Source organism: Triturus cristatus, chromosome 2_1 (genome assembly GCF_964204655.1).
Source record: "Triturus cristatus chromosome 2_1, aTriCri1.1, whole genome shotgun sequence".
Lineage (NCBI taxonomy): Eukaryota > Metazoa > Chordata > Amphibia > Caudata > Salamandridae > Triturus > Triturus cristatus.
In genome coordinates, this window is record NC_140581.1 from 930,225,198 (window position 1) to 930,246,009 (window position 20,812).

The 20,812-nt window shown below is 46.0% G+C and overlaps 1 protein-coding gene across 3 annotated transcripts in view; it reads right to left on the bottom strand.

Moving 5' to 3' along the window:
* VPS13A (vacuolar protein sorting 13 homolog A) overlaps nt 1–20,812 on the bottom strand; it is a 2,314,464-nt gene that overhangs the window by 1,886,485 nt on the left and 407,167 nt on the right. For all 3 annotated transcript variants that reach the window (XM_085633365.1, XM_085633382.1, XM_085633374.1), the window contains exons 17-19: nt 20,449–20,591; nt 7,421–7,619; nt 7,205–7,319 (exon numbers count right to left, since the gene is read on the bottom strand). In XM_085633365.1, coding sequence (XP_085489491.1) covers nt 7,205–7,319; nt 7,421–7,619; nt 20,449–20,591 — 457 coding nt within the window. The remainder of the gene's footprint in view (nt 1–7,204; nt 7,320–7,420; nt 7,620–20,448; nt 20,592–20,812) is intronic.

The following is a 20,812-nucleotide window of genomic DNA, read 5'->3' on the forward strand; positions in this document are numbered from 1 at the left end:
TCCGTGAGCCACCACTGCAAATACCTCCAAGATCTGGACGACGTCGGACAGGTTTCCCCGATGCTGCGTCCACTGCAACTTCAGGTTCCACTGCAGAGCCCGCATATGCCACCTGGCATGATAGATCTATAGGAGGCCATGAGGCCCAGCAGCCTCAGGGTCTTCCTGACCGAAACCCAGGACCAGGGCCAAAAGATCGGAATCATAGCCCGAATGTCCCAGACTCGCTGTTTGGGAGGATAAACCCGAAACTGTGTGGTATCCAGAACCGCACCGATGAAGAGGAGCTTCTGAGATGGAATCAGGTGCGACTTCAGCACGTTGATGGAAAACCCCAGGAAATGCAGGAGGTCGGCCGTAGTCTGGAATTGGGAGACGACTGCCTGGGGCGAGCCCGCCTTCAACAGTCAGTCGTCGAGATAGGGGAAGACTGAAACCCCTGATCTGCGCAGACGAGCTGCGACCACTGCCATCACTTTTGTGAACACCCGAGGGGCGCTGGTAAAGCTGAAAGGGAGCACGGTGAACTGAAAGTGCTCGTGGCCCACCGTGAGCCGGTGGGCTGGCAGGATGGGTATATGAAAATAAGCATCCTGCAAGTCCAACGCTACCAGCCAGTCTTGCGGGTCTAGGGCAGACAAGACCTGAGCAAGCGTGAGCATCTTGAACTTCTCCTTCCGGAGGAAGCGATTGACGTTCCGGAGGTCTAAGATAGGGCGCAGACCTTTGTCCTTCTTTGGAACCAAGAAGTAGCGGGAGTAACAACCACTACCTACTTCTGGCATCGGAATGCGCTCAATGGCCCCCTTGGCCAAGAGGGCCGCAACTTCCTGCTGGCGAAGTGCCAAGTGATCCCCCGACATGCAGTGGTACTGAGGTGGCATGGCTGAAGGGGTAGACTCAAAGGGGAGGGAGTAGCCCCTTCGGACTATCTGCAGAACCCACCTGTACGAAGTGATGGTGCACCAGTGGGGGATGTGATGGCGAATCCTGCTGCCCACTGGCGTCTGGTGGGCCTGAAACACCGGACTAGGAAGGTTTTGAGGCAGTGGTGGCAGGGGCGGTGGTGGATTGACACGCCCGCTGGCATCGGGATCCACCACGGCGGGCCCCACGACCGCGGCTGCGCTGGGACTGCGGCTGCGCTGGCCGGCGGTTCTGAAAAGAACACGCTTGAGTGCCTCGACCCTGACCTCGAAAGGAGCTAAAAGCACACCCGAGGGGGTGCGCGTGGTGGCGAGACCTAAGGACTGGGCCGCAGCCCGAGAGTCCTTAAAGCGTTCCAGCGTCGCCAGGGCAAAAGGGGTGGCATAGGGGGCAGAACCACCCCACAGGTCCACGGGGCCCGAAGGCGCTCCGAAGGGATCCGACGTGGGAAACAAACGGCGCATGGCCGACAGGAATACCTGTATTTCTTCCGGCATCGTCTGCGGACCCGGGAAAGGTGGGTAGGCCGCAGGCAACGATGGAGGCTCCACCGGAGAAGCGGGGGAGTGACCACCCGCCCCCTTCACCGCGTCCCGCGACCGGTGAGGGGAAGACGAAGAGTGACGTCGCTTCTTCAACATTTTATGGTGCCTTGACTCACCTGTCCCCGAATCCGACGAGCGATGGTGTCAGCTTCGCGACAGGTCCCTCAACCTCCCACGGGAGCGGGACCTCGACCGGCGCTGAACCGATTGTCAGGCCTCCAACAACTTTCGGGAACGCTCCCGCAGCTTTTGGCGCCATAGCCCAACAATCGAGAAGAGACACATGTCGTGCGGGTCCGCCACCGACATGTTCCAACGGCAGGTCCTACAAGACTTAAACCCGGGCATCCCTAATGCACCAGGAATCGAGTACTCGACAAAACAAGAGAAACAAGTTCTCAAAAACCAAGTTAAAGTTATAACTAGGAGTACCGCTCTCTCTCGGATCTGCGCTTGCTGTTGCGGAAAAAGAAAGAACTGACGTCAGCGGGCGTTGGCGCGTCTAAGTAGCTCCAACGACGTCATCTCAGCGGCTACGATGCCAGCGACGTACGCGGAGCTGTACGACAACGCCTACCGACACGCAGGGGTACTGCTGACGAAAACTTTCCGGATCCAGTCCGACTCCTGGGGATATTCTAAGGTAAGGAATCTATCACCAACGTGTCTCTTTCAGATATAACAATCACATGCTACTTCTGGAGATTGCACCCTCCGGTAGGTCCTTTGTCCGAAAGGGCTTGCTCTTCCTGCCACAATGTGGAGAGATGGTCCTGTCGTTGGGTGGACAGAGGAAGATGCAGCAGGGACAAAAGGAAAGGTAAGGCATATCATTTGCGAACAATTTGTACGAACCATCACTCCAATATGATCAATTGCCAACACGGATAGAATCGGTGTCTCCAACTGAGATTCTGCCTCCCACTGGGTAGCTGTGACCTTGTAAGGGTACACTAAAGAGGTTTGGCAGATGGGGCCGTAGGTGAGGGGGGCAGTTATTGTACTAAACGATGCACTTACCTTGACCGCGGGGGCTGCTAAATCGGTGGGTTTCCTGCTGGTGTGGCACAGGCTGGCTGTAAGGCATGCCTCAACCAAAGCAATGAAAGGAAAGCTGGAATTGTTGCTAGTGAGACTCAGAGAACAAGCGTTAGCCCTACTCTCCTTGAAACATTCAAGGGCAGAATCAGCCTTGTCGCCAAAAAGCGAGTCCAATCAAATGGCATGTCCATTAGGGAGGACTTGACATCACCCGAGAACCCTAGTCGATGATAGTCACGCATGGCAACGTTAGTTCCTATACCCCACCCAACGGAGTCGGTGGTGTCCAAGTTACAATGAAGTGTGAAAATGGATGCATCACAACCATGCTAAACTGCCTGTGAAAGAACAGGGTGATTGTCTTCCAGAACGCAGGGTAGGACTGTGCCACAGAGCCCCAAAAGGGCATGAATATAATGCCCCAACAGATCAGTGGCATTGATAGAGCGCAAGGCCAAACTGGCAGAGGCGAAGAGGCATTTGTTGAAAGACTCCACTGTCTTTGATTCCCTGTCAGGGGGAGTGGTTGGAAAAGTGTTGGAGTTGGTCCAGCTAGTAGAGGCCTGCACCACTAGACTCTCTGGGAAGGGGTGCTGTGACAAAAAAAAAGGTGGGACGCCTGGAACAGGACGATGGTGTCCCAAAATCTGCCCGTTCACTGGAGGGCCAGTACAACGTTTGGCCCACGCCCCTAAGAGAATATCCATCAAGGCCTCGTTGAAAGGGAAGAGAGACTCAGAAGCAGTCTGGCCAGGCCATAGGACTTCAGTCAGGATGTTTGTCTTCACCTCCATGGAGGGGAAGGTGAAGGACTTCAGCTGTTTCCCTACACATGACCATGATGTAGAAGGCAGATTCTTCTTTGGCTGAGCCAGGAGGAGAGAAAAGGCTTGTCTCAGGGGAGGGATCCAACCCACAAGCATTTTGCTAGTCCTCATACCAATGGTCATTGAATTGGGCTGAGCAAACTCATCACGCTGGTCATAGTCCTCATCAGACTCAGTCACAAAAAAGGAGTTTAAAGGTTGTCTGCCTTGTGGTAAAGCCAGTGCAAAAACCTTGGTTGGACTGGGTTGTGACATCAATCGATCGATGTCAGACCGGCATCGAGTCGGTGTCACAGAGGACAATTGGGGGTAACTCTTCAGGCAGCGAGGTCAGCAACAGCGTCGACGTACCCGGACCTGGAATGGGTATAGGCACTAGGGGCAGTGTCAGAACTTGAAAAGAGGGCAGAGTTGGCTCAGAAGATCCAGCTGGCATTGAGGTTGAACCCACCAGTGGTAATCCAGGTGGAAGGGCTCTCGTGGCCCGAAGGCGCACCAGAGAAAGTCGGTAGGGATCTGAAGTGCTGGGTCATACTTGTGCGGAACTCCGATCCGACACAGAGTGGCTAACTGTTCCAAAAACATAGGTTGTGCCAGAATCAGAACTCACTCCGAAGTTGGCCGACTTTGGAAGCAAGACTGCTGGTGCCGGTCACACACACTGTCAGGAGAGTAGGTATGTGCAATGGAGCAAAAAGCCGCTTCTCCCTCATAAGCTTTTTAAGCTTACGGGAAAGACTTAGAATGGAACGAAGACCTCCCCCCAGAGAGGCTCTGATGACTTCGGAAGGAGGAGCAGACCTTGAAATGGGAGTTGGAGCGGTTCCAGAGCTGCATCTTCTTGTACTTTGCAACATAAAGTTTTGCTTAGCATACCCTGACTGCCTTTGGGTTCATCAACGCATAGTTTCCGTGGATCTTGGAGTCGTGGTTCAACCCCAGACACCATATGCAAACCCGGTGAGGATCTGTCACAGACATTTGTCTGCGATAGTGCGTACGCGGCTTAAAACCGGACATCCTAGTGGTGACATCCCTTGCACACTGTAAACCTTTGAGAGGTAAGTATGTACCGGAGAGACTATAGACTCTCCGGATCAGTGTCTGGTGGCGCGGAAAGAAAGAAACTGATATCCGCGCACGGACGTTGCACCTATATATACATCTCACATGTCCTTTCTGAAGCAGGAAGGCGTCAGTAAGTTGCCACATGGCCCCACCTTAAGGCGCACAGAGATACTATAAAAACGTTTCCGGATCCAGCCTGACACCTGGGGAATATGCAAAACGGGAGGAATCTAGGGCTAGAAGTCCCTATCAGCAATGTATAGGATGCTAGATGAAAGTCTGTTGAGCCCTGCAATAGCATTTGCATGTGATTTAATGGACCTACAAATGGAAAAAACACCATCACAACCCATTTCACCTAAATCATTTAATTAACATTATCAAAATATATGGCATTCATCAAGAATGTATATTTCTTTTTATATACTTTCTGAATGTGTAAATGCACTTAATATTTAAAATGGATTCTCTCTGACAGTTTTAGGATGTGCATAGATCCTCTTTTCCTTCTCACATCACTGTGTGATGTTAAACTTTTTCTATTTTAAAGGTCTATGTTGATAGTACAGCTAACTACAAAAACTACTGCTAACAGAATACAGAGTAGCCTTTGGTTCAGCCTACCTCAATCAACCTTCTTCAGCCACTGGCTTGAAACTTTGTCAGTCACATCTGAGAGCAGCTCAAAGGAGTATTTTTTGCTCAACTTACGCTTCTGGCTGACTGGTGTACCATCCGCATCTTATGTGCTTGTCTTGCAATGAATAAGTAACTATATTATATCTATAAGGTTAACTCAACTATTACACTTTGTCACATTCACTTATTTATCTCATATATGCATTGTATACAGAAAGCAACCACACATTTGTGAATGTTTATGTCAAAGCAATAGTGTGAGCCTGTCCCTTCCATTGTACCCTAACGGCTTTTTGCTTAGGATTTAAGACAGCTATCTTGTGGTCAGGCAGGACTGATGTGATGAACATAAAGCAATTACAAGGTGTAATTATACAGGTTAATAGTTTGGTGGGGAGTAGTCAGTTATTGTATGGGCACCTGAACAGAAATCTAACACCAACAACACAACCCAACCTACACAAGATGCCAACAAAACCACCACCAACACCACTAATACAATAACTATCACTACTAACAATACTAGCACAAACAGAATATCACCACAAATACCACCACAGCTACCACCAATACCCCTACAATCACCTATATCACTAACAGTGCTTTCCAAACCACCACGTCCATCATCAATACCACCACCAAGACCATAGACAATAGTTAGATCACCACCAGTAAGTACCACACCAACTGCAGCATCAATATCAATGCTATTACCTGCACCAGTATAAATAATACCACCATCGCCAATAAAGTAATGAATACTTCCAATAACATTAATACTGCCATTACTGTAAACACCAACAATATCACGGATTCCTCGCCATAACTACCAACACCAATAGTGCCACCACTAACAAGAGAACCAATCCAACAAGCACAACACCTATGACACCACCAACACCACAAATAATTCCAATCAACACTAGTAAAATCAATTCAATCACCAATACCATCACCAGCAGTGCCACAACCACCATCACTAATACCACCAATACAAACACAATACTGCATCATCACTATCTATACCACAAATATAAATGCCACCTTCATTACGAAACCACTGCTACCATTACCACACCTTCAACACGACTACTACAGCACACTGAAAAAGCCAAGAGGTCTGATTTTAAAGTGCTTTTGCATGCAAAAATGTCTTCATGTCTGTATTTGTATTTAATCTGTAGGCATCACTAAACACCTAATCTAAATAAAGGCTTCACCACCCACCCACTTGCTCATTATAGAGGACTCTAGGTACAAGTGTAGATTAGAATGAGAAACAAAAGAATTTTTGGGGCTATCCCTCCAAGAAGCACAGCATCCATATGCCTAGGTGACAAACAGCCAGTGGGGTGAATACTCAGGAATCAAGTTGGAACTGACAGCTACCATTCTGGGAGTGTACCACATAAAATAATTTATTGATTTCTACCTACTTGTGTGTTAGTCAGAATGAATTTTGTAATGTATACTGCAATACATGGAAGTTGCGCAATTGATGCAGCAGTTTATGTTAATATCGATTTTCGATAGGTTGTCTGGAGTTCTGATGTGTATTTGGGGTATGCTTTCTATGCAAGATGAAATTAAGTCACATTCTGAAAAAAGTGGTAGGTTACCACAGATAGATCACGATGAAAGAAATAAGAGATATTGGGTGCCAAGAAAAAAAAAATTGTGTCCTACAGTGCCATGCCAGGCACATCCCCAACACAGACTCTGAGGGTAGGGATTAATACCTACAGATACCATGAGCCATATATCAAGATTTCCTCTGTTTGCCGGTTACCGTCTACAAACGATATTTGGCTTCCAGAGAGTTGTGGCATGTCAAATTCACTTTTATGTGTGAATCCTGAAGCTTCCTTCAATAGATCCTCTGGTTTAAGGTGGCCTGGGCACACAGTGGTGGGAGAAGAATTTTTCAATAGGATATGAACTTAGTTAGAAGAAGATCATAGAGACATAAGGAGAGTGGTGAATTTGGGAATAGGAAACTGAAGATGCGCCTGATGGTAATGACACTCAGTGTACGGAGAATCAAATGTACAAGGTTGTACACTGTGAGAAGCAGTGCATGTATTAGGCAGTAGCAATAAATAACTTTCTTTCAACATGTTTCATTTTACATCACAGATTGAAGTTATTGACAAATACCTGTGGAAGTCTTTTCACGGAACTCTTCAAGCTTCATCAAAGTTGCTGACGTCAGCTGCTCCAGATGTACATCTTGTGGTGGTCGAAAAAAATCCGCTAAGCTATTGATGGTTTTCTGGTGAGAATGTGAGAATGATTAGCATGTATATACACTGCAAATTGATACAGATTTAAACACCTAAATAAAAAATAATAGTTTTAGTACATCTTACTTACTGCATCATATATAATTTCCAATGGCTGGGATTCTACTCGAAGCCTCTGGTCAGAGCTCTCGTCCAGAGGATTTGTTTCAAACATAAGGCTCAACAGTGACACCTTTTTTTCCACAACGTTTCGAGAAGTCAACAGACAAGGCACTGATTTACCCTGCTGTGCACCAGTGACCTCAAATGTGCCTATTTTTGCTTCAAATCTGTAACAGGTAAATCCATAATTTACTGTTAGTACAAATAATACATGAAGGTTTCTCCCCAATAACTGAGTGGTTGCATTGTGAGCTCCTTTAGAAACTAACCTGCCAATGAGCGGAGTATGACACATGCACAATTTCAGAAACCTCTATGAAAATTCTACTTCCAAACAACCACGCTGTAAAATAATTTTTCAAAAGCAAAACAATTCCATAAGTATTACTTACCCCACCAAGTACAGAGTTTGCAAATTTGCAAAAATATCTATTAAAAAGGACAAAGGCTACCAATTGTTCTTGCAGGTATTAAAGTCTGATCTATTGTATTGAATAGACACTGAGGCCAGCAAGTCATCGACTATCCTACGGTGGTTTAGGACTTTACAGTAAAAGAACGCAGGGCAAAGAGGTGGTGCAGGTCAGAGATTGAGGATGCACTAAACTAAGATGGGTCTTGTAAGACAATCTGGCACTGGTGTGGTGGGCATCACTTATAAAGTATGGAGTATTGCTGAAAGAAAAGAATTAGAGACAGGCTGAACCATACGAGAATCAAATTGGAAATCAGTACCAATAGCACTGAAGTGATAAATTGACACTTGTAGGAGGAAACATGACAGGGGATTTTCAGATAATATGATACTGCCACCCATGCACAACATAATTGAATGGTAACTATGTAATGCATTTTAATACTTCTATGCACATGGAAAGTTATGATTTCTTTGTGAAAAGGAGCCTAGCATATAAAAAAAATACGGACTGAGCAAAAGGAGATATCAACATAGCAAAGCCATTGCTTCATGATTTCCGCAAGGTCAAGTCATAAAAAAACTGTTCCTAAAGCTGTGAGATCTAAAACTCTTAAGTCATTACTACCTACCAATTCTTCTACAGTTTGTGTGACTAGGAAAAGAAAAGTGGGGCAGTAGAGCTTAGGGTATATGCTCCTAGTTCATCTCCTATGTATGGCCACTGGCTTGCCTCCTAGAATCTACATGAGAATTTTGATACTGGAAGGACAATCGATAAAATTAAAAACAGGCTAACCAAGACCATGATGTATGAGACCAGGCGCATAGTTAGCTTTTGTTTGAAGCAGTTCTTCATTTTGTTTGTAATCCTGCGATAAGTGAAAAGATGTGGAATGTATTCCACTCTTATTTACACACTTGATGACTTGTATATCTTTTATCGAATGAAAATATAATTTTGACCTTGACAAATTCAATAAAATATGTTTATAAAACAAAAATCAGGCTAAAAGAGAGCAGACAAGGGACAAAAAATTATGATTCCTTTTAAAGACGTACTAATTGTTAAAATGCTATCGGACAAGTTAGTTTACAAAACATCCAACCTGCAGTATATATTTTGTTACGTTATCTAAACAACTAAACACCAGTCAAAGTCTACAAGTAAAATAAATACTAGAAACTTCTTTGGTCACACTGGTTGAGCTCAAGGGTAGGCAGTAACATTTTGTGATATATTCAGGAATACACGTTTACTGTTTTATGTCACCACATGTGCTACTTCTAGAACACTGAAGGATGGGAGAAACATTCATACATCCAGCTAAATAGGTTAATGACAATACAGTGGGCAAGCCACACTACGTTTAGAACAGTTTCCATAAGGTCACTGGTCTAAGGACAGCATTTCTCCCCGTTTCTATAAGGAACACTCCGCCAGCCTATGTTATGACTCACAACTTTAACTGACATCACTGACCATATAATGTCCTAACAGACCACTATTGCCTTTACAGTAAGTAATCATATTATGTTGACAACTTGGATACATATTCAAAATCCTCTCTCGTGGCTACCTTTGTCATTGCAGATTTCATTTGGATAAATAATTCAAGATAAAAGCGTAAATGGTCACTCCACCTTTGATACTGGCAGCATTCAGTTCTATTACAACGAAGTTCCCGCTAATGCTCACTATTTAAATGGGCACCACAGAAGGGCAATATATTTTCTCTAAAGCCATGGTTTTCCAAGAACACCTGGTAAAGTACAGAATTTCCTTTTAAAAAAAAACAAGATTTCAGTGTTAAGCTCTCTGCTGAGAACACAGCCCTACTGTTCAAATACTTGAGCCCAAGTTTGCGGCAGATAGCGAAGGGAGAGGTATTAGAAATTAGAAATTGAAAGCTAAACATCAAAACATGGCCTCTCGTTCACCAAGATCCCTTCCAAAACAGGCTGATCTAGCAACCCAATGTTTCTGCTAAAGTAAAGTCCCCTAAAAGTCCCGACTGCATGAGAAACTGATATCCTGACCTTTCTGTGGCTCAGGGAACATGCTAATCTGGCATGTGCAAAGCGAAGGACTAGGCCTTTCCATGATGATTCTGAGATCCAGAACCTGTTCTGCAACCAGGAGGAACGCACCAAGCATACCATATAACTCGACATAACACTACTCTCCATGTTCTGGGTTGTTGATATAAAGTAGTGTTGGCAGTATGTCATTTCTGAATTATGTTATTAAACAGACATTTTTCTCATATAACATTCTACTTATATGTGGAACCCAGACCATTGCGCTGACATCCTGTGTACACGTTGAGCCTCTGTGTGTGTGTGTGTGTGTGTAAAGTATAGATGTTATGAGGACTTTATATTGTCGTCAGTGTATGGTTGCAGAGCCCTATTGGATTCATTTTTTACTTCCCCCTTGTTTTACATGGAACAAGATAAAGATTGTATGTAGTACAGCTTCCCTAGCCTGGATGAGTCTCACCTGCATTTTATTAGCTCAAAGAAGAAGCCCTAGACACTGAATGTTGGGAGGATGGAGACAGGTCTGTCTTCAGAAATTGTATGAGGAGCTTTTAGCCATGGATTTCTTATCAGTGCATCCTGAGTACTGCCATTTTATTGATGGCAGCACAATAGGGCCAAGTCAACAATTTCTGTTGTTTCATAGATAGAAGTTTCTAAGCAGAGCTTGCTCCTTTTGTCCCCCGCTATGTGCTACATCAGGGAGGCTGGTAATAGCTAGTTGCAGAGGTTTCACAGTTGATTGCACTCATGTTCTGGCTGCTCCTGCTTGTAGCTAGCATCCACTGTCTGGAAAGGAATATGCTACTTACCAGTATGCATCTGTTCTTGGCATGTAGAGCTGCAGAGTTGTACACTGTGCATAGATCGCCATCTGGTGTTGGGCCCGGATGTTTGCAGGTTGTTTTTCCTCTTGGAAAGTGTTTGGAAGTCACGGGATCGGTGACTCCTCCTTTGGATCATACTGCGCATGGGCTTCGGCTCCATCCTCAGATTGTTTTTCGCCAGCACGGAAAGATGGAGCTTAGTGACTATAGTGAAGAAACCCATGTATGTTGTATCTAAATAAGATATACTGGTACAGATACAGGTAGCAGGGGAGGCGGGTGGGCGTGTACAACTCTACATGCCAAGAACAGATGCATACTGGTAAGTAGCATATTCCGTTCGAGGCATATGAGCTGCAGATTGTACACTGTGCATAGATTATATAGCAGTTCCCAACCTTAGCGGCGACCACCGGTATCTGTTGCAGTGGTTTGAAATAATGTTTTTAGTACAGCTTGGCCCACACTAGCTTGCTGCTTGGATTGCACATCTACACAATAGTGTTTAGTGAAAGTGTGCGGTGTTGACCATGTAGCTGCCTTGCACATATTATGTAGTGGAATATTGCCCAGAAATGCCATGGAAGCCCCTATCTTTCGTGTAGAGTGAGCTTTAGGTGGAACGGATAGCGTTCTTTTGGCTTTGTGGTAGCAAATCTGGATGCATTTCACAATCCACCTAGCTATCCCTGATTTTGAGATGGGGTTGCCTTTGTGTGGTGGAGAGAAGGAGACAAACAGTTGTTTGGTTTTCCTGAAAGGTCGTGTCCTTTGGATATAGTAAAGTAAGGCTCGTTTGACGTCTAGCGTGTGTAGAGCCCTTTCTGCAACGCTTTGAGGTTGCGAGAAAAAAACTGGTAATTCTACAGTTTGGTTTAAGTGAAAAGGGGAAATGTCTTTTGGTAGGAATTTTGGGTTGGTACGGAGAACAACTTTGTTGTGGTGCATTTGAAGAAAAGGTTCTTGTATGGTAAATGCTTGTATTTCACTGACCCTTCTACAAGGGAAGTGATGGCTACCAGGAAAGCTGTTTTCCATGTGAGAAATTGTAGTTCGCATTTATGCAAAGGTTCGAAGGGAGGCCTCATCAGCCGTGTGAGAACAATATTTAGGTTCCATACAGGTGACGGTGGTACCCTGGGGGGAATTATTCTTTTTAGTCCTTCCATGAAGGCTTTAATGGCAGGTACCCTGAAGAGTGAGAGGTGCTGCCTGTTTTGTAGGTAAGCTGCTATTGCTGCGAGGTGTAGCCGAATGGATGAATAGGCTAGGTTACACCTTTGTAGGTGGAGTAAGTAGCATATAATGTGCTGTATTGACGCGTCTAGGGGTTTGATGGTGTTGTTATGGCAGTAAACCACACATCTTTTCCACTTGGCAGCGTAGCAGGCTCTAGTGGTAGGGCGTCTGGCCTCTTTGATGACATTCATACACTCAGGTGGAAGGTTTAGGTACCCGAATTCTATGATTTCAGGAGCCAGATCGCAAGGTTGAGTTGAGCTGGGTCCGGGTGTCTGATCTCTCCATGGTTCTGGGTTAAGAGGCATGGTGAGAGGTGTAGCTTTTGGTGTGGTACTACCGATAGTTGCAGTAGTGTGGTGTACCACGGTTGTCTGGCCCACGTTGGAGCTACTAGGATTAGTGTGAGAGAGTGCTGTTGTAGCTTTCGCACCACTAATGGAATGAGTGGGAGAGGCGGAAAAGCGTACGCAAATTTGCCTGACCAGTTCATCCATATCGCATTTCCTTTGGACAATGGGTGTGCGAATCTGCCGACGAAGCTTGGGCATTTTGTGTTTTCGTGGGTGGCGAAGAGGTCTATCAGTGGATGTCCCCACATTTGAAAGAACGGATGAAGAACCCGTGGGTGAAGTTCCCATTCGTGGATTTGTTGTGTCTGCTGAGCAGATCTGCCATTGTGTTCTGGCCTCCTGGGACATGTTGGGCTAGGAGAAAGATTTTGTGAGGAATTGCCCATCTCCATATGCTCTGTGCTAATTGAGAGAGCTGTGGAGAGTGTGTGCCCCCCTGTTTTTGAATATAATACATAGCAGTCATGTTGTCTGTGCGAATGAGGACTGCCTTGCCTGAAATGTGTTTTAGAAAGGATTTCAGGGCTAGAAAGATTGCCAGTAACTCCAGATGATTGATGTGGAGTAATTTTTGTTGTGGCGTCCATGTGCCCTGCACTGTGAGGTGTAATAGATGAGCTTCCCAGCCGGAGAGCGATGCGTCCGTTGTCAGTACTATTTGGTAAACCGGGTCCAGGAACGGTCGACCTTTGGAAAGGTTTGTGGTGTTCCACCACTGCAGAGAGCGATGGGTGCGACCGTCTACCAACACCAGATCTGTTAGTTTGCCCTGGGCCTGGTTCCATTGGTTTGCTAAGCACTCTTGGAGAGGAAGCATCTGGAGTCTTGCGTGGGGCACTATGAAAAAGCAAGAGGCCATCATCCCTATGAGTTGCATAAACACCCTTGCTGGAAGGGAGTGTTGAAGTGTGAAGGTTTGACGCAAAGCCTGAATGCTTGCAATCCTGGCTGGATTGGGGTAGGCTATGGCTTTTGAGGTGTCTATAGTGGCACCGAGGTATTGCTTTATGTGTGAGGGTGTTAAGTGGGACTTCTGGTAGTTGATGGTGAAGCCCAGTTCATGGAGTAGTTGTATTGTATGTTGGTGTGGCGCACGCACTGGTTGTAGGATGTGGCTTTTATGAGCCAATCGTCCCAATATGGGAAGACGTGAATGTGTTGTCTTCTGAGGTGTGCTGCCACTACCACTAGGCACTTGGTGAATACTCTTGGTGCTGTTGTTACCCCGAATGGGAGTACTTTGAACTGGTAGTGGTGCCCGTCCACTATGAATCTGAGGTACTTCCTGTGAGCATGGTGTACCGGAATGTGAAAGTATGTGTCTTTCAAATCCAGTGTGGTGAGGAAGTCGTTTTGGGAGAGGAGCGGAAGTACCTGCTGAAGCGTCACCATGTGAAAATGGTCTGAATGTATGTATGCGTTTAGGGGCCTGAGATCTAGAATAGGCCGTAGTGTCTCGTCCCTTTTTGGTATTATAAAATATAGGGAGCAGACCCCTAAATTTTGTTGATTGATGGGAACTTGTTCTATTGCCTGTTTTAGTAGGAGGGAGTTTACCTCCTGTTTTAATAATGTCAAATGTTCTTGTGACATTGGGCGTTGTCTGGGTGGAATGTTTGGGGGGGTAGATTTTAACTCGAGGCAGTACCCTGATCAAATAATTTGGATCACCCATTTGTCTGAGGTGATGTTCTCCCAGACATGAAGGAAATTTTGTAGTCTGCCCCCGACCGGAGTGGAATGGTCTGGAGGGAGTGGGGGGGAAGTCATTGGGTAGGTGGTGTGGCAGAGCGGGCAGTATTGGTTTTGCCTCTGCCCTTATTGTTGTTGCCCCTATAGCCGCCTCTTTGATACCCTTTTGTGAAGGTGGACTGAGTGGGGGATTTGTATGAAGTGGAGGCATTATCGGAGAAGTAGCCTCTAGAGGTACTTCGAAAGGAAGAGCGGTGAAAGGAGCGCCTGGGAGTATGTGACTGCAGTGCTCCCATTGATTTGGCTGTATCGGTGTCCTTTTTCATTTTCTCCAAGGCCTCATCTAACTTTGGACCGAATAGCACCACCACCTGACTCTTTGTCAGGTGGTGGTGCTTCGCCTGACGCCTGAGAGTTTGACCTTTTCCTTGCAGTGGAAACCACTAGGGAATCCAGTGGTGCTGGTCCTTTGATATAGGCAGGATCCGTGGGGGCAGCCTTATACTTTTTTTCGATACGTGGGTTAATGACCCTGGCCCTAACTGGGTCCTTAAAAACTTCTGGTGCATGTTTTATTACACCCTTCAGCATAGGCAGTATAGAGGTAGACCTATGTGAGGTATCAAAAGTGTCGAGGAGGAAGTCCTCGTCTACTGGGACGGTGTGTAACTCTACCCCATGATAATGTGCCGCCCTCTGAAGCAAGTGTTGGAAACCCAGGGAGTCTTCGGGTGGAGATGGCCTGGAGGGGTAAAGGTCATCTTGCGGGACATCTGGAATGTCTGGATTATTATAAGTGTCCCATGGGTCTGGTGAACCTGTAGGGGTGGGGTCTTGGGGCACATCCCCTGGATCTTGATATGGGTCCCCCTGATCATCGTCATCTGGACATGGGGTCGGGGAGGGAGGAGAAGGCGGAGGGGGTGGAGGCGGAGCTGGTGGAGGAGAGGGAGGCAGAGGAGGTGGGGAAGGTACTCTGAAAGGAGAAGTAGCAAAGTCCTTCCTTTTTGGAGGTGGGGGTGGAGCCGGCTTATCTAGATGTCTCTTTTTGGAAGAGAGCGCCAAATGTCCAGTTTTTGGATCCTTAGTAAGAGTTTTTTGTAAAGGATCAGGTGTAAATAGTTCTTGTGACGATATTTGTTCCGTCGGCGTCGAAGCGTTCGAAGCCGGTGCCTTTTTTGGCTTGGGAACCTCCTTTTTCTTGGTCGGTGCCGAGATGGGCTTCGACCCCGAGGTCTTCGGTGCGGGGCTCGGTGTCGATGTAGAGGCCGGTTTAGTTTTCGGTGCCGAGGTGTGTCTGTCGGTACCGGTGGTCGGCTTGCTCGAGCTCGAGCCGCCGGAAGGCTTGTGCTGCTTCTTCCCCGGGCCCGAAGGTGGGGTGTGTGAAGCGGTGTCTGTGGTCTTGCCCGGGCCCAAAGGCGATCGCGTGACCAAAGCCTTTTTGGGTGTCGGCAGGGGTGTGGAAGGGGGTATTTTACTCACGACCCTCTGCGCCGGTGTGATGTCCTCCAGGTCTGAATCGTCGGCCTCGGAAGCACTGACGATGTCTTCTTCTTCGGTGTGCTGCTGTCCAGGATGTTCGGCGTCGTCCCCGAAGATGTCGACAGGAACGGAGGTCGAGGAGTGCGCCATTTTGCGTCTGGCTCTTCGATCTCGAAACGTCTTTTTGGATCTGAAAGACTTGCAGGCGGGACAGTCTCGAGCCTCGTGTTCAGGGTAGAGGCAGAGGTTGCACACCTCATGAAGGTCGGTGTGGGGGAATTTGGATACACATCGAGGACACTTTTTGAATGGAGTTCTTTCCATCAGCCGGGACCGGAGCCTGGATGGGCCCGAAGGCCGGCGTCAACGACCGGAACCGGAGATTCGTCGATGTAGAAGGTGATTGTAGAAGGTATCGAAAACAATACCGCGATGTAGGCGAGGATTCTGCTTCGATCGTCGAACTGGAAATGTTCGGAACCGGAGCGTGAAGATTACATCCGAGCCCGATGGCGGAAAAAAACAATCTGAGGATGGAGCCGAAGCCCATGCGCAGTATGATCCAAAGGAGGAGTCACCGATCCCGTGACTTCCAAACACTTTCCAAGAGGAAAAACAAACTGCAAACATCTGGGCCCAACACCAGATGGCGATCTATGCACAGTGTACAATCTGCAGCTCATATGCCTCGAACAGGAGTATAACTGTGGGACCCAAATCATCCACCTTTATTCCAGTTCCAAGTTCTTTTTGATCAAGGTAGGGAGTGCTCCACAGAGTACCCAAAGAGCTACTGTGAGCTAGGGCTGGAGTCTGTCCGACAACCAGAATCCCAGATGTGTGTCGACGTCACCCAAAGTCTCCACTACTTGTTGGAGGGCTGTGGATCTGCATCATGCCTAGAAGCCTGCCAGCCTACTTGACCCTAAAGGAGAATAGACTGATGAGGAGGAAAACCTAAAGAGCACCCTAAAGAGCAGATTTGCTAATGAGAGAGTAACAACACTTGGCTCCGACCTGAGCTACGAGGGCTCTCCCAGTCTCCGTGTGGTTTATATGGCAAATTAGGTAAAGATTAATCAATCCCAACTGGCAGTGTGCCATCCTGCACCACAGCAACATTACATTAGGGACCTGTTCTGCAACTGCCCTCAACATGCCAAGATTACTGCACCCCACACCAATCTTGCATGAGCTGCTAAGGAGAAGCTAAAGGGGCTTAGTAACCGCTGCAGCAGGGAAGGAGAAATTAAAACACTGTAGTCACTGCTTCCCTGTACAGAGTCTGCTAGCTCCACATCCATGACCCAAAAGGGCTGGACTACCAGCTTACCACTGGTTGGAAAGGCTGATGTTGCCTATAGACTAGCCCCTCTAATAGCCTCAGAATTTTCTTTATTGATGGTGGAATTGTTTTCCTGGCATCAGTAACCCCAAAAAGCGTGTAGTGGCTCAGCTGTCTTTAAATCTTTCTAGCGCAGAGTCTGCTTTTTCCCCCCAAAGAGTTTGGACCCATCAAGGGGCATATCTATTAAGGATGCTTGCACATCACCAGAAAATGGAGTCGACCACACCCAAGCACGAAACTGTCAAGGCAAATGGAAGTATCCAGGCTTGTATGGATTACATACTTCATTGCATTCTGCACGTTCTGTATTGTGTGAGCCAGAGTAATTCGGAGGTCCTCCGGGATCGCCAGCAAGATCTTGTTGGCCATGTGCCATACAGCATGAGTGTACTTGCCCGCTAAACAAAGTGCATTTATAGACCCAGGGGCCAGGCTTGCAAAAGAAAACATTTGCTTACCAAAATTATCACTTCTTTTGTATACCCTATCTGTAAGATTGCTCACAAATTAATTGGGACTGACCTTGCTGATCAAAGCCTGCACAATGAGGCTTTCAGGTTCGAGGTGCTTAGTTAGAAAGTCCAAATTACCAGGCGCAGGTCTCGGTCACTGAACTACTAGCTTGCTGACTAGCAGGCGAGAACAAGGCTAGTACTACGTAGTCATCAAAGCATCGGTGAGGGCATCATTAAAAGGTAGCAATACCTCTGATGACATAGCCCCTATTGAAAATTTCTGTTAGATTGTTTCTTTCTGTCTCAATGAAGGTCAACTGTAGATTTAGCACATACTGGAGATGGTAGCCTGGGGTGCAAACCTGAATGGGCATTTTTTACTCTCTGGCATTAAAATCTGTTGTCAAAATCACTGGGACATTCAGAGACTAAACATCCAAGTGACCCAATATTGTGGTTAGTTCTATTTCATATGTGAGGTTTCTTGTGGGTGTAAATGGGTTAAGCAGTATGCACAGTTAAACCATTTTCGAACTGGAGTTTAATGTAGCCGAACACCCAGTAATTTATTTTGCAAATATAGACACTCTCCTCTTAGTGTAGTCTTTATCTCTAGTAGCATTTACATAAAACCTTTCATAGCCTGGTCACACAATGATCACAAGGGATCATGTTACCTAGAAAAACAAATGGTATTAATATTGCAGAAACTGTAAGAATCATGGTCTTGCATTTCCACTGCCAGTCCTGTGTGCCCAACCACCCATATTCTCACTTTCTGTTTGTTGCACATTCTCTCTAGTTTTTCCTACATACACCACTATTCCACATGAACAGAAATAAAAGCAAATCTCACACAAGGGGACAAATGTATGCTATAGAAAAAAACCTATGAGGTGGTGAAGCCCCTTCTTAATCCCCACAAAGCTATCTTTTTTCTATGTCACACATCTTCATACACACATTACTATCTTTGTCTAAAACGCCCATTATAAGTCCAGGCATGCACAGTGGAATCCTAATGTGTTTCTATACTCCGCCATTCAAATGTAGGCAATTAGCGAACAGTACCCAAACACACTGGACATGTTACCATACCAGGAAGCTGAATAGGCACATAATCACCACATCACAGAAATCTTTCCCGCATCATCAATCAATTAAGCAAACAGTAATCTTATAAAGCACGACTACTCACCCGTGAGGGTCTCAAGGTGTTGAGTGCAGTGGACAGGTAGGGGTGCGGGGTGGGTCTGTGGATCAGTCGAAAAAACAGGTCTTGAGGTCCATTCTGACTTGCGGCAGCCATGATGATTGCCTGAGGTGTAGAGGCATGGAATTCCAGGTGTTCGCAGCGAAGTAAGAGTAGGATCTTCCTCCACTCATGCTCTTGCGGATCCATGGAATGGTGGCCAGGGTCAGTTGGGAGGAGATGTCTGGTGGGAGTGTAGAAGGAGAGGTGGTGGTTGAGGTATGGAAGTCCAGCATTGTGGAGTGCTTTGTAGCTGTGCGTCAGAAGCTTGAAGGTGATTCTTTAGTTGACAGGTAGCCAGTGAAGGTCTCTCAGGTGGCCGGTAATGTGGTTGCGGCGTTGATTTGGCATTTCATTGAGAGCGAGGAGTCTAGGATGATGCTGAGGTTTCGCGCTTGGTCCGTGGGGGTGATTCTGAGCGCTGCGGGCCACCAAGAGTCGTCCCAAGCGGAGGGGAAGGAGCACAAGATGAAGACTTCGGTCTTATCTGAGTTAAGCTTGAGGCAGCTGTCCTTCAACCAGGTGGAGCCTGCCTCCATATTGTTGTGGAAGTTGGTCTTGGCGGCTGTGGGTTTGTCTGTGAGGGAGAGAATCAGCTGGGTGTCATCAGCGAGAAGACAATGTTGAGTCGGCGGCTTCTGACGATGGCTGCAAGCGGGGTCCTGTAGATGTTGACATCATAAACTGTGCATTACCTCTTCAAATGTTCCACTCTTTGATTCTTGTGATTCACTCTTGGCCTAGTAGCTGCTCTCTACCAGCCTGGATACATGAGAGTGTTAGGTTTGCATCCATAAAGACTCTTAAATGACACATCTTCAGATGTATTATGGAGAGGTACCAGATACAAAAACAACCACTTTTTTTTACTGTCTTTCTTTAATTGTAACTTTCTACAACTGAAAACTCCATTCAAACTCTAATGGTATGGTGTAGCCTTCCAAGGAATCCATTGGTCTCAGGGTAATGTGAATGCTGCACTGATGTTCATCAATAAATAGAAAATTGTCATGCTGAATACTACTTTATAAAAGTAATTTAGTCATACTGGTAACATTAGGTGTTGTATGCCAACAGGGAACATAGCCTACCAATGAAATTCTGCGTTAGTGTACATCATTTCTCTGAGAATATCCCTGAACATCTATTATTACACTTTCCAAGATAAATCGTGTACACATACTGTAGAATGGCGGGGGGGGGGTGCCACCCTTCGAGGCATACTGACTGCACCCCTGCATACATGATGCACAGTAAAATAGTATACAGAAGACACCTGTACCCTAGCCACCACATCTGTAACACAGCACAAGCGCAAGTTTAATGGTGGTCCATAATTTGCATAATCTAGATTACAGAAAACGTCATAAGAAGCCCTTTCTGCAATAAAGCGACCAGGAGACGCAAACACCGCTATTGTGTCCAAGGGAACTTCCTATAACATAACCTAGGAAAAGCACTATACCTAAGATTCCACTGTGTAACTACACACTATCTCCATCCATCTTACTGGGCTGGACACTCATCAAAGCACACTGATCCATTTATACACATTTGTTCAATAAAAATACCCACACACGAAAACTCTGACCTCTCCTCACACATTCAATCTGGAAACCCAACAAGTTAATGAGCCTTTGGGCCGAGTCTGCACTAACTGTTTCAAAATATTTTAATCATGCCAAGGGCATTCAAAACTTTCACACCCTACAGACTATATGGAGGTAAGCACAACGATGTTAGAGTGACATTCAGTTGCAGCAGATTTTTGAAATGTAGTCTATCATTAAAATGCAACTAGGTAGTTGCAATTTTAACTCAAACATCTGATAGTTTTGTGCCATGAGCAAATTTAAACTTTATTATTTGATAAACAAAGAATCTGCTTACTTAATAGCTTGTGCTCCTGGTCGCTGTGACAATATGGTGCTCAAATCAATTATTGCACATTTGATCAATGTGGGTGCATCTTTTTTTTCACTGAGTGATATGGACATGCTCAGCAATTGTACTGCAAGCTTCACAGCTTCATACTATGTGAAATAAAAAAAAAGAAAAGACATATATGAAAGACATACTTCATGTACACTGCAGTCCAGACTCTAGGAAGATGTTTGTGTGTGTGATAAGATCCACACAAAAAACTCAAAACATTAGAAATGGAAAAGGCATCAAGTGTATTCTAAAGCACCTAATAAAGGTCCTTCACATTCTAGTCACTGGTTGATCAAACAAGAATGATAAAACACAAAAC